General features: G+C 39.6%; 1 protein-coding gene across 1 annotated transcript in view; it reads left to right on the top strand.

Annotated features, from left to right (window-relative positions):
- The first annotated feature begins 753 nt into the window (after positions 1-753).
- The window catches only part of LOC120944316, a 55,460-nt gene continuing 31,360 nt past the window's right edge, over positions 754-24,853 (top strand). Inside the window, exons 1-2 of the mRNA XM_040358355.1 lie at positions 754-1,011; positions 14,430-14,582. Of these exons, the coding sequence (XP_040214289.1) occupies positions 948-1,011; positions 14,430-14,582 (217 nt within the window). The 5' untranslated portion in view covers positions 754-947. The remainder of the gene's footprint in view (positions 1,012-14,429; positions 14,583-24,853) is intronic.

Here is a 24,853-nt window from a genome sequence, read left to right on the forward strand (position 1 = left end):
AAGTTCAATGCTTCCAAGCATGCGTCTACTTGATTCTGAGCATGCACGGGTTTTGAACCGATGCTTTTGTGTACTAACCATCGGTTTTGACCGATGGTCAGCCGTCCATCGGTTCGATTTTAAAGCAAGTTCTAAAACTTTGGTCTGAAGGACAAAAGTCCGATGGGCCATACACACGGTCGGTTTGGACCGATGAAACTGGACTTCGGTCTGTTTTCATCGGTTTGGACAGGTCGTGTGTACGCGGCCTTAGAGATTTCCTCATAGGATCAGGAGTCAGACACTTTGTGGTGGGAGTGTGAGGTGCAAATGGGTTCGCTCAATTTGAACCAGATTGCTCTAGAAAATGCCTTTATGGCAATGGACCATGTTTGGTCATTTTTTAAAGCAGTATCTAAAGCATATTAGGTGTTCCATATTTTTGTATTAATAGCATATATTTCATAATTATCTTCATAAATATTTTCATACTTTCACTACTGATAGAGTAAACTTATAAATCTACTTGTATTTTGAAACCTACAATAAACCAATGTTCCTATATAGGCAGCTAATCTAACTCATCTGCTTCCATTTTTATTAAAGTAACATACATACTCAGTTTGCATTCTTGAAATGTTATCACATTGGGTTAAATTGAAGAGCAATTATCATGACTAGAATTTAAGGTTGTTTGCTAGATGCCATCATTCTTTTTGGTGATGTAAAATACTGTGGCTATTGGTATTTGGAAGCAACCTGTGACTTTCTGTGGAGGACAGTAATGGATCTTCCTACAGGATTCTACATGAAGTAGAGTCAAATTTCATAGCACTCTTCCAGCTAAATACCAACCACAAGAATTGTTTCCTTTAGTTTGAACGGTATTATCTTTAACTTGCAAGTACTATCTATATGCTATTGACTACCTTCTATACAAGACAAGGAAGGATACCGCCAATCAAATAATGAAATCTCTGGGATTTGAAAACATTATTACTTTGGTTCTATGTATTGTCTGTAAAACGAAAGGTAGGTGCATTTTCTCTTTCTGACTTTCAAATGCATGGAACATTATTCCATTTAGCTGTTGTTATTCCCCCAAAAAAATTATTCTTTTATTTTTATTTTTGTGAATTATTATGTATTCATTCTACACTTTTGGCAAACGTCATTTGGCTTGAAATTATATATTTTACATTTATTATTTTAAATAATCACTTTTTTATTCTTGCAAGAGGTGTACTGAGCTTTGAGTGCATGTAATATTTCTATTATTTAATAGTAATAGTGTATTTTTGCTTAACAGGCCTATTTAATAAAACAGTTATGAAGTTCTGTAGATTATTGAAAAAAAAATATATGTTTATGGCAGTCATAGCTAAGAAATACATTTTTCATTATCTGATATACAGTATAGTAGCCAACTAGTCACTTGTTTCTTGGCTTTACATAAATAAACCAGTATGTGTCATGTTTCTGTATGACAGAAGATTGTGGTCTTTAGTTAATAAATGCTCCAAACACAAAGAAATCATCCATACCCCTAACATACATATAATCTTCAGCGTCTCATATCATTTACAGATAGGCATTGATGGGCATACCTTAATTTCATGGAGGTGAGGAAAATATGTTCTGGGTGTGTTGGGTTTGTGTACAGCACCTGTTAAAAGCCAGAGATATCAGAGGTATCAGACAGTGAACCTAATAATATATTAAGGGCCTATTTACACCATTCATTGCATTAATGCACACATGTTAATATGCATTGTGTCCCACATTATTATGTATTTACTTAAGGAAGCCTATTTTTTTAATAGGACACCACCACAAAGGAATGGACCAAAAAAACAGACATGCACCATTTGTTTCAATGCAGTGCACCACAATGTACAGTAATGGAATACCATGCATTGTGGTGTTCTGCAAGATTTGTATGTCAGAACTGCATTGCCTGCAATAGGATGAAATTCAAAATGAATGAGCACTAATACACAGAATGTGCCCTAACATGCATTACCACAGCGGAGGTGATTGCAAAAGTTTCTTCCATCCCTCTAACTTGTGCTGAGAGTATGTTGAGCAATAAGTTGCCTATTGAGGTATATAACACTGTTCAATGTAAGGACACTAGACTCAATTCACCAAGCTATAATGACTTTTGTATAACAACAATTGTTGTCTCGTGTCTCCCTAACTTACAAGCATTGTGTACAAGTTGGTTACAGGCATATTGTTGCATTAAAATGTAATCTAATGTCAAAACGTTCTTCAACATTTTGGACAGAGTGGGGAAGTGTGGCCAAGGAGGCATTAAAAATGGGTGGCTTTGCTACAGTTTCTCCATTTCCCTGGCCACCCACCCAAACTGCCCCAATACATCCTGACAGGGCTGTACAGATGCATTTGTGGCTCAGTGTGCAGAGTTCGAAAGACGGTGCTGCCTGTTAAACTTGCCATTGAGTTTAATGTGGCTGGGCCGCAACCTCATGCAATGTACGCAATTGCAGCTGGGTGTGGCATTATAGAGTCAAATCAGGTGGTAAGGAGGCACATTCTCATCACCTATAAAATGCCCTGTGAAAATTGGTCCAAATATGGATCACTCTTCAGAGGTCACCACAAGTCTGAAATAGCCCTTAGCGTGATTCACCTTCTCTCTTTGTCCTGGTGACTGTTGTGCTCATGACTGAAAAAAATTGAAATTCCTAAAATTGAAACTAGAGTAGCAATGGAGGGGAAATCTTTAAATTGATACACTTGTTTTGGTGACAATTATTGAAGAGGGCAGTTTTATTACTTTGTAGATGTTTCTTCTCACCTCCTGCTGAAGCTACGGGAAAGGAAATATAGGAAAAAATTCCAATTGGCAAACATGGCAAAAACAAAAACCTAACTGGGGTTTAAATTATTCCCTTTTTTATACAGCAGTATTACCAACCTACCAGATTGAAATTTACTGACACGACACCCATTTCTAAAAGTAAAAAAAATACAGATGTAAGTGCAAATTTCAGTATTTGGGCTACAAACAAGTACAATATGAAATTAGCAATGTGGGTAGATATTAAGACAAGAATCATATCGATTATTTCATTTACGATAAAGTAAATAAGTAGCTCAGGACAGGACAGATGATGATGACTCCTCACTGACAGGACACATCCCCTTCTGAGTAACAGTGACAGTCTCTCTCCACACTAGGTGGTCCCTTACGGCCACTTCAGCCCAAACAGAAATCACAGTCCCGCTCCTATTCTGCGGACCCACACTTAAAGCTCCAGCTGCTCCGCTCGGCTCCCTTGCACCATGACATCACACCAGACACTGCCTCCGCCAGATCCATGCAATGCCCGAACACACTGTAGCAGGCACTCAGATGGTCTCGGCCGGCTCTGGACCGAGATGAGCATCACAGCCATATTTTTACTGACAACTTTCCCTGTCACTGGCATTTACTGGCAGGAGAAAAGTCCACCAGACTCACACAATTTTCGAACATACTGCAGCAGACACGCAGAAGGTCTCGGCCGACTCTGGACCGAGCTGAGCATCACAGCCATATTTTTACTGACAACTTTCCCTGTCACTGGCATTTACTGGCAGAGGAAAAGTCCGCCAGACTCACGCAATGCCTGAACACACTGTAGCAGACACTCAGAAAGTCTCGGCCAACTCTGGACCGAGCTGAGCACCACAGCCATATTTTTTACTGGCAACTTTTCCTGTCACTGGCATTTACTGGCAGGAGAAAAGTGACCCTTTTTACTTGCTGCCAGTAATAATACTGACAATTGGCAAAACTGCTATACAGAATGAAAAAGGATTTGTTTTTTTAAATACTTTAGGTTATCTGTCACAAGAATTACTAAAATGTAAAAAGAAGACATTTACTAAACATTCCACATTTATGAATTACTACCATTGCAATATTGTATATAGTAAAACCATTTTTTTTAAAAACTGCTCTGTTGGAAATCCCTGCTTTGTGCAAAGAAAGGTCTATGGGAACTTTTCATTCTTCTGAACATGTTTTTAGATAGATACAGTATATATACAGAACCACATAATTCATTCAGCTTTCTATTGCATTTTTTAAACTACTAACTTCAACTGCCCAAACAGTCATAAGCAATAAATAATCAAATATTAAAATGAAACGAGAGGAAAACAAAGAGGTTAGACATACAACTGGACATATTTTTCCATACATTTCTTTTTTATGAATTACAAAATGCTAAAATCTAGCATGTTAGCACTTCAGGGACACCTTAAACAAAGTACCTCATTTGAAAGCAGTGTTTTAACAAGATAATGGCATTGGTAAGTTATATCAATAAATCCCCTGGTTGTGAAATCCATTGTCCCTAGCAAGTATACTCAAATGAGATCTACAACCCCCTTAACTATAGCACTAAAGAAAGTCAGATCTTTATAACAAACTGTCATAGTTAAATAATAACAATAACACAGCACGCCACACAGACACTCTCCAAGCTATTAACATGATAAATATTATACATTGTTATTGCTTTTTCACATTAATTGAAAATCAGTTTAATTATATTTTGTTATTAAAAAAGATTAATGCTGATTTAAGCCACAACTAAACTGCTTACTATCTGTAAAGTGCGTTGTGTGCATATTAATGTTCAAGGAGCATATTTATCATTGTTAGGCAAACTCTGGCTGATCAATTTCACCAACATTCACCAGAGTCTGTTCGATGCCTGATGTGCATTTTAACCCATACTTATGAAGTTGCAAATAGTTCCGAACAATATAAAACAACTGTGTTCAGTTGAAACTAAAAATGTAAGTATGGAAATCATGTACAGGTACAGTAAAACTTTGGATGGTAAGCATAATTTGTTCCAGGAACATGCTTGTAATCGAAAGCACTTGCATATCAAAGCGAATTTCCCCATTAGAAATAATGGAAGCTCAGATGATTTGTTCCACAACCATTTATTCATAAGTCCTTCAGTTTATAGTCCATATTAAACGATTATAGCAATGTGACAGGTTGTGTCACCATAAAATGTCCATCCACAAATGGAAGCCTCCACAAGGGGATTAGAAGCAAAATCCAGCAGGAGCTACAGAGTATAAAACAGAAGAGAGGCGCATCTCAGGCCTCGTACACACGGGCAAACATGTACGATGAAACCGGTCCGCCGGACCGTTTTCACCGTCCATGTTTGCCCGGGGATTTCTGCACGATGGCTGTACTAACCAATACGCGGGGCGTGTCCGCGGCGTCGCCGCGACGATGACGCGGCGATGTGGGCGGCCCTGCCAGTTAAATGCTTCCACGCATGCGTCAAAGTCTTTCGACGCATGCGAGGGATTGGCGGGCGCTCGGACATGTACGGTAGGTCTGTACAGACGACTGAACATGTCCCAGCGGGCAGGATTCCAGCGGACTGTTTTAAAACAAGTCCAGAAATATTTGCTCGCTGGGAAAAGGCCCGGCGGGCAAATGTTTGCTGGAATCCTGCATGCTCGGGCCTACACACGACCGAACATGTCTGTTGAAACTGGTCCGCGGACAGTTTCAGCAGACATGTTCGGTCGTCTGTACGGCCCATAAGTGTAGCAGAATGGTAACATTTAATAAAGGTAAAACATTTAGCAACTCACATGGTTGATGATTAAATAAGGAACATTTAAGTAAGAAAGCATCTGGGGTACAGCAGTCCACATAGACCGTCCTCCGCACCGCTGTCAGGTTGCAATCGTGACTGTCATGGGTAGTCATCCCATGGGTAGCAGAGAAATCTGAAAGCGTGGCTTGAAGGACCTGTGGAGCACAGCGTGGAAGGGATGACGTTGATGGTGGTGCAGAGGACAGTCTAGGTGGACCGCTTTACCCCGGATGCCTACATACTTAGATGTGCCTGTTTTAATCATCAACCATGTGAGTTGCTAAATGTTGTACCTTCATTAAATGTAACCATATTGCTACTTAGAGGTGCCTCGCTTCTCTTTTATACTCAGTTGTGACATGACACTACTTGTATATCAATGCGTTGATATACAACGTTTGTTTGTCTTGCAAAATACTCTCAGACCAAGTTACTCTCAATCCAAGGTTTTATTGTATTTGCAAAACCTCTTTTGCTAATTGGACATCAAACTACCTAAGGGCTTGTTTACATTTGTGTTAGCAAATTTATTAGTAGATCACTCTTCAGAAGGTGATTGATGGGCACCTGTTTCAACCCCTATAAATCTGCACCACCATGTCGCAGCTGTGTGCAATTGGATGATTTCTGTGCAGCTCCATTCAGTTGAATGGGTAGCGTTTGGTGGCCAATACTGCCTGCCAAACAGAACAAGGGGATAATGTTTTGCCACACCATGTGTACACCCAAAGCAACCCTTTGTCTTTGCAGCCTAAAGGGGAGCAGTTGGGGTGGTGAAAACTCAATGCAACCACGTGTTTTTACAACTCTTCCAACTGCAAATGTAAATGAGGACTAAAAGATCAAAAATTTGCTTCATCTTCAGTACTGACATTAATTACTGTACAGATGTAAAGCTATTAAAAAAAACTGAAAGCTCTGGCTGCAAGGAATATAATTAATACTTTCCTGTTTCACTGCCGAAGAAGAGCTAAGTTTGCGGAATTATCTATGATATATATTGTAAGCTCTAATGAGCAGGGCCCTCTGATTCCTCCTGTATTGAATTGTACTGTAATTGTACTGTCTGTCCTACTTTTTGTAAAGCGCAGCGCAAACTGTTGGAGCTACATAAATCCTGTATTATTATAATAGTAACATCCAAAACAATCTTCCAGTTGTGATAGGTGCCTGATTCCCCATTGCCTGCCATTGTTCTTTCCGCCAGCCCCTATTGTTCTGCTGTATCCTGTACTGATGTAGGAACTACTTTTATATAAGGTTGATGTAAGGGATATACACCAATAACAAAAAAATGTTTCACGTTTGTCCATTTTAGCTCAATGTGACATTTACTTTATTTCTAGAATTGGAATACTGACAACAATGTGGTATTTTTTGGTAGAAAACTCTTAATATATTGAAACAAAAAGTTGTATTAGAAAACAACGCTCAGCTGTCGGCGGATAGGGCGGTCCCCGCACACAGTGCAGGGACCGCCCTGTCTCTGCTCCGCTGTCCCCTATGTGGAACCTGATGCAGATGGACCGTCTGTCCGTCTGCATCAGTTCCGCTCCGCCGAACGGAAGAAAAATAGGGTTTCTTCCATTCGGAAAAGCGGATCCCGACTGACGCGGACGCTAGCGGATGCTCCATCCGCTAACGGACGCGTCCCCATAGGGATTCATTACAAGTCCGTTAACGGACTTGTAATGAACGGACAGACGGAGCGGACGTCTGAAAGGGGCCTTAGGCTGTCGAGGAACTCGACAAGGCAATTTTCTCCATTCCTGTCGAGGAAAAAGAAGACATTCTCTCTTTTTGGCTCGACGGGATCCTCGACAGTTTCCTCGTCGAAAAATGTACACACAACCGGTTTCCTCTGCAAAAAAAAAATCCCAGCAAGTTTCTTGCTGGTTTTTGCCGAGAAACTCGGTCGTGTGTACGAGGCCTTAAGCCTCGTACACACGACCGAGGAACTCGATGGGTGAAACACATCGTTTTGCTCGTCGAGTTCCTTGTTAGGCTGTCGAGGATCTCGGCGAGCCAAATTTCTCCATTCCCGTCGAGGAAAAAGAAGACATGCTCTCTTTTTGGCTCGACGAGATCCTCAACAGTTTCCTCGTCAAAGTGTACACACGACCGGTTTCCTCGGCAAAAAAAAAAAAAAACAGCAAGTTTCTTGCTGGTTTTTGCCGAGAAACTCGGTCGTGTGTACGAGGCTTAAGAGTACAGAACCGAAGCATGATTTAGCCCAGGTTCACATTGGGCTGTGGGAATGAAGCCGTGCAAGTTCAGCTGAACTCGCACGATTTCACTCCCGCCAGTCATGCCCGATTTCGGCCGTGATTTCAGAGACATCTGTGTGGGTTTCTGCACAGATGTCAATGTAAAACGCGGCCCAAAATTGTAAAAAGTACTACAGAAACTAGATTAGGATGGTGTCATTGCCAGCAAATACCACCGATTTGAAATGCGACATGCCAAATCGTAACAATCTGAACCAAAAATAAAATACTTTGATATTCAAGGAGGTTAAAGTTTAGAAACTTAAGAGGTAAAAAAAATGATGCTTTCCACATTTTCAAAAAAGTTTTAGGCAAGTGCGTCTTCAACCAGAGGTTAATAGTACCACACATAAAACACACATAAAAAAAAAGAACCTCAACAAATTTAAATAAGAGTTGTAAATGGGCCATTAGGCATCGGCTTTTATTGCTGTTTCACAAATCCAGGCCCGGTGCACTCCCTCCACATTTTCCTCCACCTGCTCACTTCTTGCCTTTGCATGTTAAATAGTAATGTTCCCATTACAAAGAGTCTTATGATACCGTGGGCCAGCGCATATAAAGCAGCACAAAACCTGCACAAGAGAATTAATGCCACATGACGTGTTGATCATCAGATCACTGAACAGCAGGGATGTTTCTTAGTCAGATTATCACCTCTGACTCACCTCACATGCTCCTCATACATTATCACTAGGAGTCATTTACTAAATGTTAAAAATAATTTCACCTACGCAGGGTCTGATTTCTTTATTTCTTTCTTTAAATGGTATGATTTCCATCCACATTTGATTTTTGTACATGAATTAAATACAATTGTATATGCAACTGTTTTATAGGGGATTTAAAACACAACTGTCATGCAGTTAGATACCTATGTCAGGGGACTCATATGGAAGCTGCCGATCTGAGCAGTCTGGATTCCAACTCGTTTTATGACCCCACCTACAGTTACATAGAACAGGGGCTTCACTACTTCAAAGCTAACATGCAACGTGTGAATAAAATAAATACAATTTCTATCAAAGGCTTCTCAGACATATTTACTTTAGTGCACTCAGAATAAAATCACTGGATTGTTATTTGGAAGGTATTTCCTTTAGTGAGTTTGAATGATAACTCTTGGCTTCTGGCTGCTGCAGAACTACAAATGTTAGTACTACAAGGGTGAGTTTTATTTCTTAATTTTCCATGCCCAAGAACATGATACCCCCGTTGTTACTCTCTGTCAGCACTCATTATAAAACACATTCTATCACGGATGCCGGGATCTCGGGATTGCTGTGGATCTACCCAGTCCACAGTGCTATTGGCTGGCTTCATTACTTTGACGCCACCCTTCTGTCATATTTGGTCATTAACCTACCAAACACGGCTTCACCAAGCAAATATGTGGTCCCAATGCATACCCAAGCAGGGTTCCACCGGTTTGGAGCACCCCTTATGCACCATCTACACTTTTACACTCAAGACATCTCCCCATTTGCCTGCCTCCTGGCCGCATATGGGACGCTTTATGGTGATCCCCGCCTTCTCTCCTGCGGGTTCCTCCTAGACATGCTTCTGATGAAGTGGCCTTCGCTGCGAAACTAGTAAAGTTCAATGTCGTGACCTTCAACCCATATATTTTCCCCTTCCAGGATCATTGTATTGGTGCTATGTATGGTCGTCACCATTTTTAATATTTTTTATTGTATTTTTTGATCTAATAAAATTATATTTTTTACATTTCAATTGTACTTCATTACCGAATTCCATTAGTACCGCAATAGTCCAAACGGCCCACCCCCTTTTGGCTCTCTGGTTTGGGGACCTTAGACCCAATTTTTTCTTTATCACATTCTATGCATAGTTAAATTCACTGCTTAACAGAACAGTGTATGCATCACTGCTGCTAACACTGTCCTTGCAAGTACCACCCATTGCTAGTAGGTAGCAAGATGCACCTGTCACTGCTGCCATCACTAGCTAAACATATGTATAACTTTCATTGCTCTGGAGCACAATGTACCTGTCACTACTACAACACTGCCTATACATAAGTAACATCATTGCTACGGAGCACAGTGTACCTGTCACTACTACAACACTATCTATACATAAGTAACATCATTGCTACGGAGAACAGTGTACCTGTCACTACTACAACACTATCTATACATAAGTAACATCCATTGTTTAACAGCACAGAGTACCTGTCACTGCTGCCAACACCAGCTATACATATAATAACTCCAATTTCCCACCAGCACAGTGTACCTGTCACTGCTGCCCACACTGCCTACACATAACTAACATCCATTGCTTAGCAAAAAAATTTACCCTATCTCAGACGCCAGCACTGCCTATACATTAGTAACATCCATTAGTCAGCAATGTATCTGTCATTGCTGTTTGTCACTATTTACTATGAAATATACAATACACTGCTCAACAGCACAAAAGCCCTATCTCTTTCTATCTTTATACATACATATAATTTGCTGCTTATTAAAATAATGTCCATGTCACTGTTACCAACACATTTATTGCCCACCATGCAGCAGTACATAGTTCCAATTGATGACGTTGGTACTAATTCCTGTCTACCATGAAATTATTTGCTGTTCAGCAGTACAGAAATCCCTGTCAGCTTGGCTTGATTGACTTTGATTGACAGCAGTGGGAGCCAATGGTGCCACTCTCCTGTCTCAGCCAATGAGGAGGGGAGTCCCAGGCAGCCAAGACGACTCTGCAACTTTGCTGGTTCTAGATGGACCTCAGGTATGAATTAGGGGGGGATGAGGGGGCTGCCTGCCACACAGAAGGCTTTTTATCTGATGCATTAAGGTAAAAAAAAAAATTCTGCCTTTTACAACCCCTTTAAGCTTTGACAAAAAAAAATGGGAAGCAGATTGGTTTCTATGCAGAGCTGCACCAGATTTTGCACTCTCTAGTCTTAGTTAATCAACCCCTATATGTCCCTGCACAGCGTCTGATTACAAAATAAACAGAGTAGGGCACCAACCTAGGACCAATGCCAGTAATGGCCCCACAAACAACAGGTCAAATTACAATAGATTTGATCTTGAAAGAAAATTGCAATGAACCTTCTTAAATTGTTTACAAATGATAGAAACATGAATCAACTCAAAGAAACAAAAACTTTGCATAAATGTTTTTATAGGGAAAATACTGTATTAGTGTAATGCACCTAATAATAACGTAAAGGGAATAAGCCATAGACAGGTTCACATTACACTTTGCCTGCTAAAAGCTCATCTTCTTTCAGCTTGAAAACAAATTTTAATCTAGCTGCCAACGCGCACACTACCTAGTTCAATTTCATTCGACTAGAATGTACACACTAAAAAAAATCAAAAACCTGCAAGGGGGGCACACAAGTTTTTTACTGTCTAGGAGCCTCCGAAGAGTTTAATCTGGCACTGTCCCAGCATGACCTACACATACTTCATATATTTATTGTAAATTACCACTTCCATGACTTTTGTATGTTACTTATATGGATGATCAGTGTCACTGATTGGTGTTTGCTCTTCTCTTCTGAGTCACCAGATTTCATTCAGAGTGGGCACACTTTTTGAGCTCCTAATATTAGTTATATACCGTATATACTCGAGGTAAAGAAGCCTGACTTTTTCAGCAATTATTTTATGCTGAAAAAGCCCACCCCTCGGCTTATCTCGAGTGAGGGTCTCCTGCTGTGTCATTCTACTTTCGGGGGCGGCCTGTCACTGTAACAAAGCCCTGCCTCCTCCTCATTCACGATATAACGGAACACTAAACACTGATAACAAACTAAATCAGTGTATTCCATCTATCACACACAAGGAGGAGGGCTTTGTTACAGTGGATGGGCCGCCGACTACTGCAAATTGTCATGACACATCGGGAGAACCAATGGTATCATGAGGCTGCAAATGGACACAGTGAGGCCTGCAGTGGGCACACATAGTGGAGGCTGGCAAAGGGCACAGTGAGGCCTGCAGAGGGCACAGTGAGGCTGCAGATGGGCACACACAGTGAGGCTTGCAAATGGGCACAGTTGAGGCTGCAGATTGGACCACAGTGAGGCCTTCAAATGGGCACAGTGAGGTTGCAGATGGGCACACAGTGAGGCTGCAAATGGGCACAGTGAGGCTGCAGATGGGCACAGTGAGGCTGCAAATGGGCACAGTGAGGCTGCAGATGGGCACATTGATGCTGCAGATGGGCACAGTGAGGTTGTAGATGGGCATAGTGAGGCTGCAGATGGGCATTGTTGACCCTCTTTTCCACTTACAGTAGCTGCTGCATTTCCCACCCTAGGCTTATACTCGAGTCAATACGTTTTCCCTTTTTTTGTGGTAAAATTTGGTGCCTCTGCATATATTCGGGACGGCTAAAACTCGAGTATATACAGTATATTATGCTTCTCTATTTTATTTGCATGAACAAAGGTACATCTTTAAAACTGTACCTTCAAATAACACATCCTAAATACAATAGAATACTGGTTGACCAGGCAGACTCACTATTGTATGATAATAGTAAACAGATTTGTATAATAAAAGCTGGGGCATGCATTACCCTAATTGATGGTTTTTATGGCAAGGTGGACTAAAAAGTCCAAGATTTTACTAGAAAAATGATCAGCCTAGCTAGAAACCCCAAAGATTTTTGCCTTATTGTGTGAAAAATTGCTAATCAATTTGTTTCTGTGGAGCTTTCTGCCTTGAAGTGTATAATGTCAGCTCTGAAATAGATAATCATTGAGGGTACACTCAGAATAAATCTCTCTTTGAAAAGGTTGCTTGCAATTCTTCATAGAAAATCCATATAAGGTAGCCATTTAATCCTTTTTACTGATAAATTTTAAACCCACCACTCCAAGTTCCTAAGTAGGGATGAGCCAAAAACCCCCGGTTTGGTTCACAGCAGAATATGCGAACAGGCCAAAAATTAGTTCGAACTTACGAACACCGTTAAAGTCTATGGGACAGGAACATGAAAATTTTAAAGGCTAATATGCAAGTTATTGTCCATAAAAAGTGTTTGGGGACCTGGGTCCTGCCCCAGGGGACATGTATCAATGCAAATTTTTTTTTAAAAATTGCAGTTTTTTCGGGAGCATGTGATTTTAATAATGTTTAAAGTGAAACATAAAAGTGAAATATTCCTTTAAATTTCGTACCGAGGGGTGTCTATAGTATGCCTGTAAAGTAGCACATGTTTCCCGTGCTTAGAAAAATCCCTGCACAAAATGACATTTCATTTAAAACTACTTGTGCTATAATGAATTGTCGGGTCCCTGGCAATACAGATACAAGTTATTGAAAAAATGCGTTCCCCCTTAGTCCATTACCAGGTCCTTTGGTCTGGTATGAATATTAAGGGAAACCCTGCGCCATATGCGTGGGGGTCCCCCCAAATTCCATATCAGCCCCTTCAGGTCTGGTATGAGATAATACGGGGAACCCTGCGCCATTTTTTTAAAATGGCGTGGGGTCCCCCCCCCAAAAATCCATACCAGACCCCTTATCCAAATTGGTAACGGGTACACTGTACCCCTACCATTTCACAAAAAAAAAGTGTCAAATGTTAAAAAACACAGGAGACAGTTTGGGACAAGGTCCTTTATTAAAAAAATAAATAAATAAATAAAAAGGTTTCCAACGATGTAATCCGCTCTCGAGCGATACAGAAAAAGACTTCGCCGTAACGAACGATACCATCTCCATAGGAGGGGCCCGTAAAATTACGCTCTGCCGTGTGACAGCTGTTTTATAGCTGAGGGCGGGGCCACATGTCACGTGCATGGGTGACCCCTGCCCCCCTCTCTAAATCAAGGAAAAAGCCCGGGGTTACCCATTGACGTGTACGGGTGACCCCGCCCCCTCTGACGCGTCACGGGAGACCCGCGTTGCATACCATAGACACCCCCCAGATACGAAATTTAAAGGAATATTTCACTTTTATTGTTTCACTTTAAGCATTATTAAAATCACTGCTCCCGAAAAAACTTGCCCCTGCCCAGGTCCCCAAACACTTTTTAGAACAATAACTTGCATATTAACCTTTAAAATTAGCACTTTTGATTTCTCCCATAGACTTTTAAAGGGTGTTCCGCGGCTTTTCAAATTTGCCGCGAACACCCCAAATTGTTCGCTGTTCGACTCGAACATAAAGCTTATCCCTAGTCCTAGGCATGCAAGAACATCCTGCAACATCTGTAAACTTATAAGGTCACTGTTCAGTATTTCCACTTGTGGTTACATTTTTAAAACAATATGTTAGATGGATGATAAATGTACCTACAGTGTACAGTCTCATAAACCAATAGTTAAATGCAGTTCAGGTAACTACTGACCAAATGGTATTTTGTCGTTATTCTGAAAAGAGATATAAAGATCAGTCACAGATGAAGCAATTCAGTAGAAGTTGTACTAAGTAACGATCAGCTATTTTGTTGTGTGTTCCAAGAATGGAACCTGCTTTAAATATAAATAACAAATAAAATAAAAAATTGAAAATGCATTTAATCTATTCACAGGAGATGTGTCCTTTCAGACTTTTGTCCTATCGACATCACCATCTACCTCCTTCCCTGTCTTGAAAACCACATCTGCTTTGGAAGAAAGAGAAGAGACCACTGAAGCGAATCCTCACATGGTGCAGCCTGAAGTGCAAACAACACAGCTTTCAGGTACAGTGATAATGAAAACTTTTATCTACAACAACTCCAAGAAAAAAATGTCAATGCTAATTCACAGTAGTGCTTGTCTGGAGTGTAGTGATTCAGGTTAACGTTGCTGAAATGGGACTCTTATCAAAGTTTTTATTGAACATGCTCACTTTAGACAGTAGAGCCTTATTGCTTTAAATGCTAGGGCCGGTAACAATCTTACCCAGTGAAATGTACATGCCAATCAAAACTGAATATTAAATACCAAGATACATATGTCAAGTACCAGTCAAGTATACAGTGGAACCTTGGATTACGAGCATAATCGTTCCAGGAGAATGCTTATAATCCAAAGCACTCGCATATCAAAGCGAGTTTCCCCATAAAAGTCAATGGAAACAAAGATAATTTGTTCCACATTGACTTCCATTGCATGCAATACCGCATGTGGCCAGAGGTGGGGGGCGCCAGAGAGACTCGGAAATACTCGGAGACCGCATGGATGCACACGGAAACCCCCGGAAAGGCTCGGAAACACTTGGGAACTGAGTATTTCCGGATGTTTCCGAGTATTTACAAATGACTCCAGGTGACACCCTGCACCTCTGGCCAAATGCGGTACTGCACACCTCAGAGGCTTGAATCCTGCTCGTTTTGCGAGACAACACTCGCAAACCGAGTCAGGATTATTTTTAAATGATTGCGAAACGCTCGTTAACCACAATTACTCCGCAATCCGAGGTTCCATTGTACTCCCTTTTGCTTGAAATCTGGGGATCCTGAAATGCACCTGCTGGTAATGGTGGAACACCCCTCCTTGACAAGATGCATATAGATGTACTGTATTGATGTTATAAAAACAGTACTAAAACCTTTACCGCTGTCACCAATCAGATGCACCTCCCGTCCAACACTCCTGGAGATGGAGACAGAGTGTGAGGGCCAGGAGTGGCATGAGAGATGGCTGCTAATGTCCACTCTTCAAGTGGGTAGAGCTTGTATTCGCAGTCGAATTGCTCTGTAATGCTCTGAACTTGCTCTGTAGTGTGTAAAGTTAGTCTAGAGTACTAGAGTACAAGCTAGTATTATTGTACTCTCTACAAGGTTGGATGAGAATGCAAAGTACATGTACAAGCCCAACAGAAAACATTCTCACCAGCAGCTGTGTGGCACCACTTTTTTGTATTTTATATTAAACAAATAAAGGGATAAAAAACAAAATAATACGGCGCTAATAAACCTGGAAAAATATATGTGAAATATATCTCAAAAAATTTAATAAACACAATAAAAATGAATGTGAAATATATTACCCAAAAAAAATATATTTGACCAAAAAAATTAAGATTGGTGAATTGACAATATGATAATCAATGTAACAAATCCGTCCAAATGAATAAATAAAGTGAATAAAGATAGTCCATAAAAAATCAGTGCAATTGAGTCCAATTAAGGTGAGCAGCTGTAATTAATCAAGAAAGGATCCTCCACCAGAAAGGTCACCAATATGGTGGAAATGAAATCTCCTTACCAGAGAAAAAGACCGGCTTTCAACGGTCTAATTCAGCATAAGGATGTTTAAAGTCTTCCTTGAAAAGACTATTCCGGACACTGCTATGAATCACCAGTATGATAACTCCAAAAGATAGGATCCTATTCAAATCCGCTCCAGTTTAACATTGGTGTTCATAAAAATAAAGAATAGTTGAAACCACATAGTGCATTACTGTGTAAACATTAGGTTTTTAATAGAAACAGATGCGGCACTTACAGCAAAGCCTTGAAAAAACTTGCATATGGGATATGGTGTGGAGAGGATGGCGTTCCCTCAATCCTCCGTTTGCTTCGTATCTCCGTCCGTCATGTGTCTCTCCCTCTAGCGTGATGACGTCACTGTGGCTAAGCTCCTCCTACGCGTTTCGTCGCAATACGGACGTCTACGGGATAGGCTGCCTGGAGAGAGCGTCATCACAAAGCTCAATATATATAGCCCCATCCGCATGATGGAAGAGGGCAAAAAACAATAAGAGCTATGGGAAAGAGAAAACGGAGCGTGCACGTGTTAATGTGTGACGCATAAACAAAGCTATTTGCGGAAGAGAGTGTTAATAATAAGATGGATGCCATCTTGTGGACAAAGGGGAGTAAGACACATGGACGGATTGAACACAGCAAAGGATAATAAAGGAAACACCATCACAGCTATCCATGACTTAAAGTCTCTTAATAAAAATACAACATATGAAGCCTGTACAACCCATATCACCTATAAACATGCATAAATACATATATATCCTGAATCATGTATATAATTACAAAGTTTAGTATTAAAAATTCCTCAATAAATTTGAATTATATGTTTATATTGAAAACATTAAAAAGTAATAAAAACTGATAAAAATACATATTAAAAATCATTAAAAATCATTAATAGAAAAGATGAACATAAAAAATGTGGACAGGAACAAAAACTTTACTCTGTAAAGAGTAAAGTTTTTGTTCTGTCCACATTTTTTATGTTTCATCTTTTCTATTAATGATTTTTAATGATTTTTAATATGTATTTTTATCAGTTTTTTATTACTTTTTAATGTTTTCAATATAAACATATATTCAAATTTATTGAGGATTTTTAATACTAAACTTTGTAATTATATACATGATTCAGGATATATATGTATTTATGCATGTTTATAGGTGATATGGGTTGTACAGGCTTCATTGAAAACATTAAAAAGTAATAAAAACTGATAAAAATACATATTAAAAATCATTAAAAATCATTAATAGAAAAGATGAACATAAAAAATGTGGACAGGAACAAAAACTTTACTCTTTACAGAGTAAAGTTTTTGTTCCTGTCCACATTTTTTATGTTCATCTTTTCTATTAATGATTTTTAATGATTTTTAATATGTATTTTTATCAGTTTTTATTACTTTTTAATGTTTTCAATATAAACATATAATTCAAATTTATTGAGGAATTTTTTAATACTAAACTTTGTAATTATATACATGATTCAGGATATATATGTATTTATGCATGTTTATAGGTGATATGGGTTGTACAGGCTTCATATGTTGTATTTTTATTAAGAGACTTTAAGTCATGGATAGCTGTGATGTGTTGTTCCTTTATTATCCTTTGCTGTGTTTCAAATCCGTCCAGTGTCTTACTCCCCTTTGTCCACAAGATGGCATCCATCTTATTATTAACACTCTCTTTCCGCAAATAGCTTTGTTTTATGCGTCACACATTACACGTGCACGCTCCGTTTTCTCTTTCCCATAGCTCTTATTGTTTTTTGCCCTCTTCCATCATGGCGGATGGGCTATATATATTGAGCTTTGTGATGACGCTCTCTCAGGCAGCCTATCCCCGTAGACGTCCGTATTGCGACGAAACGCGTAGGAGGAGCTTAGCCACAGTGACGTCATCACGCTAGAGGGAGAGACACGTGACGGACGAGAGATACGAAGCAAACGGAGGATTGAGGGACCGCCATCCTCTCCACACCATATCCCATATGCAAGTTTTTCAAGGCTTTGCTGTAAGTGTGCATCTGTTTCTATTAAAAACCTAATGTTTACACAGTAATGCACTATGTGGTTTCCTACTATTCTTTATTTTTATGAACACCAATGTTAAACTGGAGCGGATTTGAATAGGATCCTATCTTTTGGAGTTATCCATACTGGTGATTCATAGCAGTGTCCGGAATAGTCTTTTCAAGGAAGACTTTAAACATCCTTATGCTGAATTAGACCGTTGAAAGCCCGGTCTTTTTCTCTGGTAAGGAGATTTCATTTCCCACATATTGGGTGACCTTTCTGGTGGAGGATCCTTTTCTTGATTAATTACAGCTGCTCACCTTAATTGGACTCAATTGCACTGATTTTTTATGGACTATCTTTATTTCACTTTATTTATTAATTTGGACGGATTGGTTTACATTGATGATCATATTGTCAATTCACCAATCTTAATTTTTTGGTCATATATATTTTTTTTGGGTATATATTTCACATTCATTTTTATTGTGTTTATTCAATTTTTTGAGATATATTTCACATATATTTTTCACAGGTTTATTAGCGCCGTATTATTTTGTTTTTTGTTTCTTTGCTTACTATGGTATTTTAGTAATTAATACTGGCAGCTTTTCACATTTATTTTATTTATTCAATTTTTCACTGTTATTTAATTTACACGTTAGCGCAGTGTTTTTTTCTGTTTATACAGAGAAATCCCTTTCCAAATAAAGGGATAAACCCCCATGTTTTTTCACCTTAAACTGTCTATAGTGTGCCCAATCATTAGACTGACCCTAGAATGGATGATTCAAAGGGTACTATTTTACCATACAATCAGTTTTTCTACTAATATTAATTCGGACAAAATTACTCTACGATAGTTCATGCATTCTATCATTGCTAGCAGCCATCTCCAGTTAATGTTAAGAACCTTTTATAATTTAGGAACATTTTGTGCATTTTCATTTTACATTTGTTAATTGTTAAATATTTTCCCAGACAGGTATATCTAAAAATAATATTCTTAATTTAAAAGTTTTGGAAAACAATTATTAGCAACATTTTCGCCAATAGAATTTAAAACAAGACAGATGGGTTGCTAGAGTATTTTTTTCTTTCATTTCTCTATCATGTTAAATAAAGCCTTTTCATTATTAGCTCCAATTCATTTGTGCAATGTAATTAAAGTACTACATCTTTCTACAAATCCAAGCCCTAAATGTGAAACTAAATAGTTTGATTTGTAGTATTTTAATTTGTTACAAGGTTTTACGCATTTTAAGCGCTGCATGGGTTTGTCTGTTATAAAAAGGCATAGCATTACACAGACTGCAGTGACTTAATTGCTCGATTTTCCTCTTGGAGTACTATTAATTACACCGTTTCTTTATGCTTGACTTACTGGGGATGTGTTAGCTGTGGAGTTTACATGCTTTAAATCAAGTGACTAATTGTGCATTAGGATAAAAGTTAGCTTTTGTGGTTTATGTTCAATTCAAAACTATTATTCATAGTACATGTTACAAATGGATTAGACAGGTAAAGCTCATGGTAGTTATGGCTTTTGAAACTACTCAAAAGGGGTCAGATTTTTAACTGTTATAGTTAAACTGAATGTAAAGTATGTTTTTATAGGTTTTCCTTATTGAGTTTGTGACTAAAATATAACATTTAGAAATAAAATGTTATATATATAGAGCCAGATTCACAGTGGACTTATGACGGTGTATCTCCACGTACGCCGTCGTAAGTCCGAATGTAAGCCGTCGTATCTATGCGCCTGATTCTTAGAATCAGTTACACATAGATTTGGCCAAGATACGAGCGGCGTAAGTCTCCTACGCCGTCGTATCTTGGGTGTATATTTACGCTGGCCGCAAGGGGGGCTTCCGTAGATTTACGTGTCAAATATGTAAATTAGGTAGATATGCTGATTCACAAACGTACTTGCGCCCGCTACGTCGTTTACGTTAGGCTTACGTCCGGCGTAAAGTTACCCCTGCTATATGAGGCGCAGCCAATGCAAAGTATGGATGTCGGCAAGCGTATCTTTTTACGTTGTTTACGTAAGTCGTACGTGAATGGGGCTGGGCGTAGGTTACATTCAGGTCACAGGCATTGGGCCTGGCGTATCTTATGGAGTAAATTCGATGTTATACTGAGCATGTGCACGCATGGGCTGTTCGTTAGGCGCGTCATTTACGTGGGGTCATGATTCATTTACATACAACACGCCCCCTACCAGCCTATTTTGAATTAGGCGGGCTTACGCCGGCCAATTTACGCTACGCCGCCGCAACTTACGGAGCAAGTGCTTTGTGAATACTGCACTTGCCTGTCCAAGTTGCGGAGGCGTAGCGTAAATAGGATACGCTACCCCCGCACAAAGATACGGCCAGATACGTGAATCTGGCCCATATTATTTAAATATTAGGTAAATATGAAACTTTGTATGTGGATATTACATGGAAAAATGTGAGGGAGGGGGCGCTATGTCTAATTAAATCGTGAACATATATAAACATGAATAAACATAATAATAAATGAATAATAGTCCATATATGAAACCATCCAAGTATGTGCTTATGAAAAATAAAAATTATAAGTGATAAATAAAAAATATATAAAAAGATGATGAAAACTTGTGTAGACAACGAGTGTTCACAAAAGTCCTTTGAAAGAAATTTTCCATAAAGTGAGATCTGTGTCTGAAGAAAAACAATTGAAGCCTCCACCAAAGGAATAACGTTCACCCGACGTGAATAAATAGATTGGCTCCTTACCAACTTGAGTGGACCCTTTAATTAAAAAGAGGTCAAATCAGCTTTGTTACACCACTGTAACCATGGAATAAGCAGGTGAGGACATCTCAGTCAGCAATAAGACAGGTGGCAGATCTCACATCCCATCAAAAAATGCAAAAGAAAGGTTGCAATAGTATATTATCCTTTATTAAAAGCAATATAAAAAATGACAGGACAGCCAAATGGCCTCTTACTTGATAAAGTGCCAAAGTCCCGGCACTGAGGCTACTGCGCGTGTAATCCAATGCATCGAATGTTGCAAAGAGCGGGTCCGCGTGTATCTTTGTAGGTGGCGTGCGTTCCAGCTCACCCACCAGGACCCGGAAGTAGCGTGCGTCAGCGTGACCAGTGTGCGCCTTGACGTACGTTTCGATGTGAAATCGTCATCAGGAAGCGTCACTGGTCACGCATCGAATGGGTCTAAATAACCCTGTGACGAATCTAAGTGGTTGGAATGGGACCAATCGTAGCCTCGGTTCCGGTCTCAAGCTCAAACAATAAAACTTTATTAAACGAACAAAGCTATATAACGCTGGGATACTCTGGGGTAAATAGTAGCGATAATATAACAAATAAAATTAGGAATAATTTCCTATATGTATCATAAAGGGAATAAATTAATATAAAACTTTGTCTCAATATTCAAATTGAGGCCAAATAGGACAATCCCATTGATAAATGGTATATTTAAAAAATGGTATATTTAAAATTGTATGTACTGGTACTGCACAACCATGGTATATTTAAAATTGTATGTACTGGTACTACGCATAATACAACAAAAAAATACATAGAAACTCAATGCTGATAAGTGGTTATTATTCATTACTGTGGATATTACATATCTTCCTATTTCAAGCCAGTAGTCAGCTTGTGGGCCCTTTTCTCTTTTATCAATTTAATGCTAACTGATTTTGCTGACAAAAAGCTTGTCGATTAGCCACACACTCTTGTGTGCCCACTTCCTTATCTGCTATTTATGCCTGAATACAGATTTTCAATTAGAGAGAGACTGTCTTAAAGCAAACAGCTACTATATAAATAGTTAAAAAAATATACAATCTCATAAGCGCTTTTAAATATGTAAAATCTAAGATCTATATAGCTGCTGGTGATACCTCTAGTAATGCATCCTAGAATACTATTCACTTTTCCCACTGCCTGGGCAGACTATTTGCTCATTTTTCTATCATCTGAAATAAGTACCCCTAAATCTTTTTCTCTAGTAGTGCTGGTTAACACTGTACCCCAATGTCATACTCTCTCAGGGGATTATTTTTCCCTATGTGCATTATTTTACATTTAGAAATATTTAACTGCAGCTTCTCCTGCTTTGACCCATCTTCCAGCAATGTGAAATCACATTCCCTATTACAGACACCTCCAGGGATATCAACCTTATTACACACTTTTGTATCATGAAAAAGATATACCTTGCCCAACAAACCTTTAGTTGTACTTACACCTACATATACATTAAATAGAACATGACCCAGTACAGAGCCTGGTGGTATCCCACAAGTGCCTGGTCTCTGTTCTGAGTGAACCCCATTTACAACCACACTCTGGTATCTATCCTTTAGCCAATTACATATCCACTGAGCCACCCAATCCCAACTTGTACAACTTTTGTATTAGCTTATTATGTGGCTCTGTATCAAATTCTGAAATCAAGATATGCTATGTCCACAGCACCACCCTGGTCCAAAACATTGGTAATATAATCAAACATTTTTAATCAGATTAGTCTGACATGATCTGCCCTCAGTAAAGCTATGCTGCTTTGGTTCCAGCAAGTTGTGTATTTTTAAGTTATCAATGATCCTTCTTTTCAGGAGTGATTCAATTAACTTGACTACAACCGATGTTAAACTATTTGTCCTGTAATTGCTAGCTTCTACCTTGCTGCCCTTCTTGTGGCTAGGTACAATATTAGCTGTATACATGGAAGTTCTCTCAGAACTCTGGGATGAATACCATCAGGGCCCTTTATTAAGCTTTAACCAAGCCAGTTTCTCTGTTACCTCTGTCTCCAGGAATCCTAAAAATATACTGTCATTACTTGAACTTATATGAGTCCCCAACTTGTTATTGTTAGTGAAATTTTTTTTTTTTTTTCTTACTATCCTACTTACCTCTTTAGAGCCCTTTCACACATGCGGACAGTATGTCTGTATTTCATCCATCCGTTTTCGGTTGAAATACGGACATTCATGTATCCCTATGGGATAGCGGGTGTCAGCGGATGAACATCCGCTGATACCCGATCATATCGGTCCCCGCTATGGTCCGATTCTGCAGATGGAGGAAAATCCTATTTTTCCATCCATTTGTGGATCGGATCGGGTGAACACGGACAGACGGTCTGTGTTGATCCGATCTCCCAAAGAGGAGAGCAAAAATCTGACAGGGCAGTCCCTGCACAGTGTGCAGGGACTGCCCTGTCATCTGTCGGCTCATATAATCTAGTTGCCTCCAGGATGGTAGACTTTAAAAGTGCACACTGATTACTGATTACTTACTCCTGTCATTTTACTCCAACCTTTCAATAAATCTTTTAGAAATATCCCCATTCCAGCAAAATTTGTCCTTTTGAAATCTACAATTTTTGTTTTTGTATGCTTTTTCAGTTCTTGTTTTAATATCAAACTAAAGGCATTGGTGATCACTAGAACCCAAATATTCTCCCACCTCACATCAGACAGTCAATATGATGTCAGGACTAGGTCTAGAATATGATCACTTCAGGTTGGGCTTTTTACTAATTGTTTTGGAGAAAGCCCATTCAGTGCTTCCATTACATCCATTACATCCTTGTAATAGCAGATTGAGAATTCCAGTTAAAGGGGTTGTAAAGGTTTGTTTTTTTATTTTCTAAATAGGTTCCTTTAAGCTAGTACATTGTTGGTTCACTAACCTTTTCCTTCGATTTCCCGTCTAAATGTTTTTTTCTTTGTTTTCTTTGTCTGAATTTCTCACTTCCTGTTCCTCCTCAGTAAGTTGTTCTGGCTGACTAACCCCCAGCCAGAACGGCTCAGATGATGGGGGCAAGCTTACTGGGGAGAAACAGGAAGTGAGAAATTCAGGCAAAGAAAAAAAACATTTAGAAGGGAAATCGAAGGAAAGGGTAGGTGAACCAACAATGCAATAACTTAAACCTATTTAGAAAATAAAAAAATGAATGTTTACAATCCCTTTAATGTCAGGCATGTTGAAGTCACCCATAATCAAAACCTGTCCCTTCATTGTCATTTAAGTTATATTGTCAATTAACAAGTTATCATAATATTCAGTCTTTCCTGGGGGTCTGTATACTACACCAATTCTCATAAAAGATCCCTCTCTGGTTGGAAGGCTGACCCAGAGGATTTTGAGTATTTCATTCATTTTTTTAATTAATGTTATCGTTATAATATTTTTGACATACCGTATTTATCGGGGTATACCGCGCGCCGGCGTATAACGCGCACCCCAAGCTTAGAAAGGTAGTTTAAGGGAAAAAAACTTAAATTTTTGCCCTGCATCAATCGGCGGCCTTGTCCGGTATCCATCTGCGGCCTTGCATGGGGTCCATCCAGCCTTGTGGGTGTCCGTCTGCGGCTTCCTTGCACAGGGTCCGTCCAGCCTTGTGGGTGTCCATCTGCGGCTTCCTTGCGCAGGGTCCATCCAGCCTTGTGGGTGTCGATCTGCGAGTCCATCCGCACCTTGCCCGGGGTTGCAGAGGTGTTTGTTTTTGGATTTGGCGCCTCGGCCGAGCTGAGAGGAGACGGATTTCCTGTGTGTTCGGCTCCTCTCGGCTTGTCTTGGCTTCTCTCGGCTCCTCTCGCGTGGCTGCGGGCGGAGCCAAGCGTGGCCGAGCCTAGCTGAGTGCGCAGTACACTCGGCTCGGCTCTTGGCTGCGGTGCTCAGAGACAGCGGGGATCGGCGTATATCGCTCACCCATGATTTTAAA

The sequence above is a fragment of the Rana temporaria genome, chromosome 1, assembly GCF_905171775.1.
Source record: "Rana temporaria chromosome 1, aRanTem1.1, whole genome shotgun sequence".
NCBI lineage: Eukaryota > Metazoa > Chordata > Amphibia > Anura > Ranidae > Rana > Rana temporaria.